The sequence below is a fragment of the Rhamphochromis sp. 'chilingali' genome, assembly GCF_963969265.1.
Source record: "Rhamphochromis sp. 'chilingali' genome assembly, chromosome: 10".
In the NCBI taxonomy this organism is placed as follows: Eukaryota; Metazoa; Chordata; class Actinopteri; order Cichliformes; family Cichlidae; genus Rhamphochromis; species Rhamphochromis sp. 'chilingali'.
The window spans coordinates 27,112,951-27,123,902 of record NC_137937.1 but is presented as its reverse complement, the minus strand read 5'-3'; the positions used below and the strand labels follow the sequence as shown (position 1 = coordinate 27,123,902).

General features: G+C 41.8%; 1 protein-coding gene across 4 annotated transcripts in view; it reads left to right on the top strand.

Moving 5' to 3' along the window:
• Positions 1-580: 580 nt before the first annotated feature.
• Positions 581-10,952, top strand: part of dmxl1 (Dmx like 1) — a 67,531-nt gene continuing 57,159 nt past the window's right edge. For 2 of the 4 annotated variants that reach the window (XM_080895190.1, XM_080895187.1), the window contains exons 1-4: positions 581-964; positions 2,361-2,603; positions 3,699-3,824; positions 10,493-10,570. In XM_080895190.1, coding sequence (XP_080751316.1) covers positions 2,517-2,603; positions 3,699-3,824; positions 10,493-10,570 — 291 coding nt within the window. In that variant the 5' untranslated portion in view covers positions 581-964; positions 2,361-2,516. The remainder of the gene's footprint in view (positions 965-2,360; positions 2,604-3,698; positions 3,825-10,492; positions 10,571-10,952) is intronic. The other 2 variants (XM_080895189.1, XM_080895188.1) reach the window with 2 other exon arrangements.

Sequence of the window (10,952 nt, the reverse complement as noted above, 5' to 3'; positions counted from 1 at the left end):
AAATATTTTAAAAATATTTTACCCAAAGAAGAAAAATACAGCTCAAAAGGGGATGAGTTAACAGCTTTAATAGCCATTCTATGAATACAAACTTTAGCTGTCATTTACAGCTAAAGTTTTCACTTATTAAATATAGTATTAGTCCTTCAAATGACTGATTACAGAGCTGTGTTAGATGTATCAACAGTTTAAACCTCTCATTATTGGGTAAGATCCCAGTCCCTCATACAGGCATATTCCTTACCCCACACGTTTTAGTTATGAACTGGTCAACCTACAGTCAGTACAGTGCTCAAAAATACTCCTACTGTATGATAGTGCTACTGTAAAATTTTGGGGACAAAGTTCAAACAACATAAAAGTCATATTTTTACGTTTTTACATGTTTAAAGTGGAAAAGAAAAACGTTAAATACAACCATCTCCAGGTATGGCTGTGTTTAACTATTTACCTTCTCTATACAAGCCAATGCACCCACGAAAAACAACGCAAAACGTGTTAGCTACAACTGTAAAAGCCTGTGTGCCTGAACGTCACGTGCGAGAGTGCGAGCACGGTTTTAAAACTACAAGACCCACGATGCTTTGCAGCGAAACAGTCATTATCATCACATATCTTCAACATAAGGAAAAGCTTCCTCTTTGGAAGGGTTTTATTTGCTAACCTCGGGCAGAGGGTGACTCCTACTCAGAGTCAACATTTTGAGTCAATAGATAGTTCCTTCTCTCGTAAAGTATTGACTGTTGGGCAAATGTGCGCCATAAGTGACATAGTGCTAGCGTTGTAGCCTAGGAGCCTGCTCAGAGAGCGAGCTTCAGAGGCTAGTGCGAGCTAACGCTAGCAAAAGCTAGCTAAACTAAGACCGAATCCGTGAGATTATAACTGTATTCACCGAAAACATCAGGCGACGGGAGTAACCGTTGATGTAATATCTGCAGGAGATGTCAAGAAGCAGCAGCATAAGGTAAGCAGATAATTACTGGTGGTGTTACTGTGTGTCCTGAAAGACTGCTGATAGCTAGTTAAACTTGACAGCTAAGTTAGCGTTACGACTGGAGGGATTGAAAACATGTATGAAATGTCTGCTTTTGCACAGTGACAGTGAGCTAAATGCACGCTTTTGTCTAAACGGGAGAAAAAAATGCTAGTCAGATGAGGTATCGGTAGCTGTGTCTTAATGCGCTGGCTTGTGAAACGTTATCACGTGAGTTGCCACAGCACAGGAAGCATATGTTAACCCCTCTGACGTGGATTTTTTATCCTTCTGGTGGTGTTATTTTTGTTCTGTAGCGTTAAATTTTTGAATCGTTAAAACTGTCTCTGAAACTTTTCGTTCATTATTTTCAGTAGCGCACCTGCGGTCGACACGTAATCTATACTTGTTTAAACGTGTGATTTTCAGACTGTTCAGCCCTTGATTGTATGATAAGTTGATTAACCGGGCTCGTAGGGTTACAGTAAGGTGTAACCTGCACCGGTGATCCATTTAACCCTCCGTACAAATTCCCTGCACCCTTTTGATTAATGGACTCCTTGTATTGAATTTACTTCGCTGCCAAATACACAAAGGTGAAATACTGTTTTTTTAAAGTGTAATTAGTAAACCCTTTTAAATCCCACATCTGTTCCTGTTACTGAAGGAACAGTAACTCTGGGAGAACTGTTTTGTATTTGTCTTTTGTTAAGACAGTCAGTGCTGTTTCAGCTATGTGCAAATATGTACCTTTGACAGTGGTTTCAAATTTCCCTCCTGTAACTAGATAATGTGCACAGAGCTAGCAAAACATGAGCTACACCATCACCTTGCTTCTGCAGTGCTCCCAATTTTAGCCACAGTGAAAAATACCCTTCATATTTTAGCCCCTATCACTTTTTATCCGTCCTGGTTGTTACTCCATTTATTACAGATTCTGAATACTTTTCTAGCACAATTAGAGACTGGTCTGCCAAGCTGACTGCATATCTCTTTCAATTAAAGCCCTCTTGGTTATAACCTCTAAAAGTGCTGATGTTGAACTAATGGTGTGCATTTTTAAATTCGGAGATGGGTCACGGGGATCAGAAGAGCTTTGGTGCCAGTTTGCTAAGCTGTCTGTTTGCTAAATAAAAAGACTAATACCAAGGTACACCAAGGCTCTTTTACAAAATATTTTTAAGATTACTGAATGCCTTGCCTTCATAGTGTGGTTTGACAAAGACTGTTTAGAGACATGTATTTCTTCCATGCTAATATTACAAGTGCTGAGTGTTAAAATTAATTTGCAGTCAATATCCGGGAGTCGGTAATGTACTTGAGGCTTGACGCTGACTGAACCAAATCATGTGCTGTTTATCTCTTCCTCCTCTTCTTCTTGTGACAGCAAGTCTGTAGTGATGCTGCTGATGTGAAATTATAGGTTGCGCACAAAGATGAGCAAATCCTTCTCATGGTTTCCCATGAATCTCACCTGGAGTGGGAGGGTTCTGTGAAAAGGGCAAGAAGAGGAAGGATAACACGTGGACTATAATCAAGAGTCATGAATCTCCATCAGGTCCTTACGGGAGCTGTCAACCCTGGAGACAACTGTTTCTCTGTAGGAAGCGTCAACAATGTGCCATTCACGGTAAGATATTTCAGACTCTGGAAGTATTTCCCCCCTCAGCAGTTTAGGAGCTTTGATTCATGGGGGGTGGCTAAACTGATTTGTCACAATAGCAGATTTCCTAGCAGATTCCTTTGAAACCTAATGTGCTAATGTACCGCACAAAGTTGTTTAATGGGCTTGGGACTTTGTTATGTATGAAAAACAGAAGCTGAAATACATGTGATCTCAAAGCTTAAAACTCTATTAGAGAATTACATAAATGTTCGCCACACTGGTGGCAACTTTGTAAATAAAATAAATGTAATTAAAAAACAACAACAATAATGAAAGTCTCTGCTGTATTATAGGCTTTCTGTGTCATTGTTTTATTATTTGTCAAAATGTTATTGTATGTTCTGCTGTCACCCAGCTCTGCCTCGAAGTAAGTAATAAACACCAACTAATCACCAGTATGTGAAAACCTGCCTGTACTGGTCATTCTGTGGTGTCATGAGTTTGTGAGGAGGCGGCCAAACCTTTGAGACCATGCAAAGAAGAATGTGATTGCAGTAGAGTCTGAACAGTGAAGAAAGGAGATTTAAGTTGATTAGAGTAATTAGATTACATTACGTTTTTTAATGCTCTAATTTTTCAGAGCATTGAGGGCTGAAATCAACTTCTTTTTTCCTTCAAGGGTAGGTTTTATTCAAAATGTAATTCCATCTCATGAGACTGGTATAAAAAAACAAAACAAAACCTTACTGATGGATTTTGTCTACCTGACCCCTTGACAGGTGAGTCAGAGTGCTAATTTCAGACACTGGCAACATGCTTTTCAGGAATGGATTAATCGGGGAGCCATTATTGTCCTTATGTCCTCTTGTGAAAGAGGAAAAGTCATAGTGAATCACAGTTCATGTGAGGAGCTCCTTTTGAGTGCCACAGAAATAGAGCATGGAATTCTAATCTTATCTGCTTGGACTTGAGGGCTGTCATATGATGGCATGTTTGATGCCTTGACAATAGCTCTGGGACAAGTGCAGTTCAAGTGACCCTTCATGCAATCCTGGCCGGATGAATCTTAGAGTTTTATGTTCATTTCTCTAACCCTCTCACTGTCTTGTCTCTTGATAGGCCTATGCATCAGGTTGTGACGTGGTGATTTTGGGCAGTGATTTTGAGCGACTGCAGATCATCCCAGGGGCCAAACATGGCAACATACAGGTCGGCTGTGTCGACTGCTCATTGCAGGGTGGACAGGTAAGACCAACGGTGTGGTGCTTTTATTCACTGGGGTCCTCAGGCTGACTTGTGCTTGAATGCGCAAGCGTGAGATCCCAGTGATGTAACTAAAGCAAATCCCAGTGAAAATAAATGGAGCCAGATTTCAGTAAAAGATAAATGGTTTGCCACATAGAGTAATTATGTAAGACCATTAGACGATAACATATATTTATAGCTAGAGCAGGGTGATATGACCAAAAATATTTATCACGATATACATTTGAAAATTTGCGATAACGATATAACTGACGATATAATTGACACTAGACAAAATACTTTACAACTCCACAACTTTATTAGTGCAAAAAAAAAAACCCCATCAATGTATTTTCACTTAAAGAAGCAGCTGTTTTTTATTTGCATTAAAGTTACATAAATATTTTACAATGCAAATGCAAATTCCTTGCTGAAAGTTTAACCAAAAGGCATTTCCAGTGGAAATTGGCCAACATATCCTCAGCATAACCATGTATAATATCCACAAAACTTAAAAAAAGGTTATACACACACACAATACAGTAATATTATGTTGAAGCACAGTAAGTATCACTCTGCGAGGTTCCTGCCTACGATAGCTGTAATGCCCCGACAATCCATCAAGCGGTGCGGCTTCGTAGCTTAGCAAAGTTGTACTAAAACATTTGACAGATTTTTGAGCGCCGTGTACCACATAAAATCGTTTCGAGGTCAGTAAACACAACCAGAATTCATACATAAGGCCCACAGGATCATAAGGGGCACTGTCGATTTTCAGAAAAATCAAAGGATTGATTTTAAGTGTGCCGTATTTTCCAAACAACACGTAATAACGACGGCGTGCTAGCACGCTCTACCAAAAATAGTGCTGTGTTGTGTATCTGACGGATGAAAGCTAAACCAGTTCCACACCACTGAAGTTGCAGCATTTTTACAAACCAATTCTGGTTCATCCGTTTCATTCAACGATCCACTTTCGCCCTTCTCATTCTCCATCGCCGCCATGCTTTTTCCGCCATGCGCATATGAAAACAAAGGCACGGTGCATGCGCATTTACCCATATTCTATCGCGATATTTCATTTTCTTATTATTGCCCAACATTATTACAGTGAACGGTATGATATGGCCCAGCCCTATTTATAGCTCATTAATTGTTTTAATTATATTTATTTTTCCACATAAAAATACCAAACACTTAGTTGCTTGAGCTTAGAAAATGTGCAGATTCAGTGCTTGTCTTTGTTGTATATCATTTTAGGGTATTCGTTTGTGCTCTGAATGGCTTTTTAAAAGTTTTGTTTTTTAGACAAATTAATTGAAAAATGGAGTTTAAATATATTTTAGTTCCAGCCTTGAATAAAGTTATAAGACATTATATTCATTCCAAACCCATAAACTGTCTTTTGGTTACATGGGACAAAGCAACGATCAACTATAAATTAGCTTTAATGTTTGAAAAAACATCTGACCCATAATTAAATTAAAAAGAAAAAAAGCAGAAGGTGCTAAACATTGCAGGGCCCCATGACATACCGTTTTCTTTTACTTTAATATAATGACCACACACGTGTGGTTGATTATATTGAGTGGTAAGCAAGTTCCACTATATATATATATATATATATATATATATATATATATATATATATATATATAAAAAAAACACCCAGCACGCCCCTGCGGGCGGTTTATCCTTCAAGCTCGGGTCCTCTACCAGAGGCCTGGGAGCTTGAGGGTCCTGCGCAGTATCTTAGCTGTTCCCAGGACTGCGCTCTTCTGGACAGAGATCTCCGATGTTGTTCCTGGGATCTGCTGGAGCCACTCGCCTAGCTTGGGAGTCACCGCACCTAGTGCTCCGATTACCACGGGGACCACCGTTACCTTCACCCTCCACATCCTCTCGAGCTCTTCTCTGAGCCCTTGGTATTTCTCCAGCTTCTCGTGTTCCTTCTTCCTGATATTGCTGTCATTCGGAACCGCTACATCAATCACTACGGCCGTCTTCTTCTGTTTGTCTACCACCACTATGTCCGGTTGGTTAGCCACCACCATTTTGTCCGTCTGTATCTGGAAGTCCCACAGGATCTTAGCTCGGTCATTCTCCACCACCCTTGGGGGCATCTCCCATTTTGACCTCGGGACTTCCAGGTTATACTCGGCACAGATGTTCCTGTACACTATGCCGGCCACTTGGTTATGGCGTTCCATGTATGCCTTGCCTGCTAGCATCTTGCACCCTGCTGTTATGTGCTGGATTGTCTCTGGGGCATCTTTACACAGCCTGCACCTGGGGTCTTGCCTGGTGTGATAGACCCCAGCCTCTATGGATCTTGTGCTCAGAGCTTGTTCTTGTGCTGCCATGATTAGTGCCTCTGTGCTGTCTTTCAGTCCAGCTTTGTCCAGCCACTGGTAGGATTTCTGGATATCAGCCACCTCCTCTATCTGCCGGTGGTACATACCGTGCAGGGGCCTGTCCTTCCATGATGGTTCCTCGTCTCCCTCCTCTTTCTTGGGTTTCTGCTGCCTGAGGTATTCACTGAGCACTCGGTCAGTTGGGGCCATCTTCCCAATGTATTCTTGGATGTTCGTTGTCTCATCCTGGACTGTGGTGCTGACACTCACCAGTCCCCGGCCCCCTTCCTTCCGCTTAGCGTACAGCCTCAGGGTGCTGGATTTGGGGTGAAACCCTCCATGCATGGTAAGGAGCTTTCTTGTCTTTATGTCAGTGGCTTCTATCTCCTCCTTTGGCCAGCCTATTACCCCAGCAGGGTACCTGATCACGGGCAGGGCGTACGTGTTGATGGCCCGGATCTTGTTCTTACCATTCAGCTGACTCCTCAGGACTTGCCTGACCCTCTGCAGGTACTTGGTGGTTGCAGCTTTTCTAGCGGCCTCTTCATGGTTCCCATTCGCCTGTGGGATCCCCAAGTACTTGTAACTGTCCTCTATGTCTGCAATGTTGCCTTCTGGTAGTTCAATCCCCTCAGTTCTGACTACCTTCCCTCTCTTTGTTACCATCCGACTACACTTCTCCAGTCCGAACGACATTCCAATGTCATTGCTGTATAGCCTGGTAGTGTGGATCAGTGAATCGATGTCTCGTTCACTCTTGGCATACAGCTTGATGTCATCCATGTACAGGAGGTGGCTGACAACTGCTCCGTTCCGTAGTCGGTATCCGTAGCCAGTCTTGTTAATGATCTCACTGAGGGGGTTCAGGCCTATGCAGAACAGCAGTGGGGACAGAGCATCTCCTTGGTAGATCCCGCACTTGATGGTGACTTGTGCTATGGGCTTGGAGTTGGCCTCTAGTGTTGTACGCCACATCCCCATTGAGTTCCTGATGAAGGCTCTTAGGGTCCCATTGATCTTGTACAATTCTAGGCATTCCAGTATCCAGCTGTGGGGCATTGAGTCATAGGCCTTCTTGTAATCAATCCAGGCAGTGCACAGGTTGGTCAGTCTGGTCTTGCAGTCTCGGCTGATTGTTCTGTCTACCAGTAGCTGGTGTTTTGCGCCTCTGGTATTCTTGCCAATTCCTTTCTGTGTCCCGCTCATGTATTGACCCATGTGCCTGTTCATCTTAGCCGATATGATGCCTGACAGGAGCTTCCATGTAGTACTGAGGCAGGTTATTGGTCGGTAGTTGGAGGGGACCGGTCCCTTCTTGGGGTCCTTGGGGATCAGGACCGTCCGGCCTTCAGTTAGCCATTCCGGGTGTCTCTCGTTAACTAGCAGCTGGTTCATTTGTGCTGCCAGACGCTCGTGGAGTGCAGTCAGCTTCTTCAGCCAGTAGGCGTGAACCATGTCGGGCCCTGGTGCTGTCCAACTCTTCATACTGGAGACCCTTTCTTGGATATCTGCCACTGTGATGGTTACTGGACCCTGTTCAGGGAGGTCGCTGTGGTCTGCCCTCAGATCCTCTAGCCACTGAGCATTGCCGTTATGGGTTGCATCCTTCTCCCATATGCTCTTCCAGTATTGCGCCGTCTCCAGCCTTGGTGGTGCTGTTCTCTTATTGTTCCCTTGCCACTGAGAGTACACCTTTGCTGGTTCTGTGGAGAACAGCTGGTTTATTCTCCTGCCTTCTATCTCTCTGGTGTACCTCCTCAAGCGGCTGGCCAAGGCTGTGAGTCTTTGCTTGGCAGTTTCCAAGGCCTCAGGTATGGACAGCTTGCTGTATTTCTTAGGCACCTTATTTGTCGCACCTTTCTGCAACTCCGTTAGTTGGCTAACCTCCCTCCGTGCTACTTTGATCTTGCCCTCTAGCCTCCTTCTCCATGGAGGGTACTGCCCCTTGTCGCTGTTCAACTTGTAGCCAAGCATCTCACTGATCACTGTTGCCGTATTGTAGATGAGCTTGTTAGTGTCGGTAATCGTGGTTGTAGGTATTGCCCGTAGTGCTGCATTAACATCATCTAGCAGACCTTCTGAGGGTACTTCACGTAATCTTGGTAACCGGCTACGGGGGATCCAGGTTTCAAGCTTGGCCATGATCCTATTTTTCAGGTCAGTTCCTCTCGCACTCAACGATCCTTCTCCTATCGCACTTGGGGCTATGTACCCAATCTCGGGTGATGATATCTCCCCCCTGACCTGGCGTCCTGACTCCTCCTTGCCGTAGCATTTGTGTTGTACCTCGTCAATCTCTAGCTGTGAGAGCAGTCCCTTCTTTCGAATGTTGGAACACTGAGCTACTAGTTGTTTCGCCGTCATTGTGGATGTTGGGTATCGAAGAATCCATAGGTCCCTCATCCTATTCATGTAGCCCCTTCCGCCAGGGTTACTTGCGTAGTAGCATTCCAACAATATATATATATATATATATATATATATATATATATATTTACAAGATATTCACCCTGTACAGTGGCTTCTTTTCATGAATTTAAATTTGATTCTTCAGTAAAAAAGAAAAAAAAGAAAAAAGGAAGAGGATAAAATAACACAGAATTTAGATTCTTTCTTAATACACTACACATTTCTTGTGTCTCTGGAAACAAAACTTGGCACATAATGGCAACAGTCATTATGCAGTCGAGTACTCAGTTCTGCTTGTTGGTAAGTAGCATTGCTGCAAAAGGAGCCACAAAAGCAGCTTGCAACATCTGCATAAACCTGATAATAAAGATCATATAGCAGAATTCTAATGAACTGGGATTAGTTTTTAATTAGGGAGGGTGGTAGCCTTTTTTTAAAAAAGTGCAGGCAACACTGCAATAATTTAAATAAATATAAAACATTCTCAACCAGTCGTTCACTTCTTCCCTTGTGACCTTAAATCCAATCCGTTGGGCCAGAACTACCCACACACGCCTCCAGCATGGTCTAGCATCTGTTTAAGTATGCCAAGTTGGTCTGCTTGCCATTTCCACTTCATTGCCCTCTGCTCACTGTGATATTTGCAATGCTTTTAGTTTACATAGTACATCCTTTGTGCTCATACTTTAAGTGTTGTAGCACTTCATATCATTTTATGAGCTTTAGTAAGTTGTTCCTATTAAGGATATATTTTCCAAATACATTATTTTAAAGGCTAATTAGGTGTCTAGAGCATAAATATTACTACACTATTTTGAGAAATGTATGTCTACTTGCGATGAGAAATCAAATAAAGAAAGTCAGTATGGAGGTGGAGCAAGCGATCTCTACAAACATCATAAAGCAGTAAAAATAACTTTTTAAAAGCTGCATCCATCACAGTTAGCCCTGCAAATCTACTGTTCATCTCTTCTTGGTAAAGTTAATGGTTTCATGAGAGCCTTAAGATGTCTCTTGTAATATTCATAAATATTAGCATAATACCATCTTAAAGTCTCTGTTGGGGGTTTATGAAAATCAGACCAAAGCGTAGTCATCATTATAACCACAGAGAGGGAGACTTAATTTTTTACAACTCACATTTTCTTTCTTTTTGTCAGTCGCTCTACAGGCTCATGTTGAATTGACTGATTTATCCCCAGAACTTGATCTCAGCATAAATGTGTCTGCCTTTTAGAATTTAATTAAATTTGAACTGTGCTGCTTCTGCAGAACCTATATTTGTGCCCCAAAAAGCCTGTCTTATACTTTGAGCCATTGTGTAGTGTCCATGTGACTATGCTTGTGCATGTGATGACTTGTATGTCTGTGTACACACATTTAAACATGTGCATGTGACTCACCCCTTCACAGAATTCCCTCCCTGACAGTTGGCATATTATTTACCACATTAAAGACGCAGCTTGTATTATCGTTTGCTCAGTTAACATTATGACTCTTGGGTCCCATGGAAATTACTTGAAAATTTAGCCCTTACAAATTGATGAAATTGAGGTGTGAATAGAGTAGATAAGACTATATTCACTCATCACTGAGTTGTTATGACTTAAGGTATTTTTTATTTATTTATTTATTGGCCTGTTGTCAAGGTGTCTTCTCTCTTACTATGTAGATATGTCATGACTCATAAAGCAAGTTATAGTTGATTCTGATTAGGATCTATAAGTATTAGTATTTTTGATCTATATTACAAAGCATAAGTTTAAGCTTTCAAGAATTTTTTTTGAATTACTTAAATTTGGATAACTAGGCTGATATGGAGGACAGTATATGTTTCTGTTTGCAGTGATACCTTTGTATTTGTTTTGTAGTATATCTAAAATGTCGACCTTTTTTTGCTGGCAGATTGCAGCTTCCTATGGAAGCATTGTGTGTGTCTTTGAGCCTGTTCAGCAACCAGATCAAAAAGACTCATCGTTGACCGTGAGTAGCCTGCACTTTCTTCCAGTCACAGTATAGTCATGCATGTTTTCAGGTCATCCAGAATGAATGAATGAAGCTTTTTCTGTGTGGCAAAACTCTCTTGATATTTGAAATGGAGCAGAATATTGTTCCTCTGTAACTACTTGCATAAATCATGCGATTATTGTCATGTTCACTGTTTTGGTTTCTGTTCTGTAGTCCGTAAAGACGTTTGCTTTGTCTGTTGTTAGAGAAGTCAAAGAATAACCACAAGAAATGAGAAGAATTTACAACATCTTAAGTACAAACCGTATTTCGTTTATTGCAGAAGTACCCTGGTATTACAATGCTGTGTGTGTTGCCTGATTGCATGTGACTCAATTGAAAGTTCACTGTTAGCGCT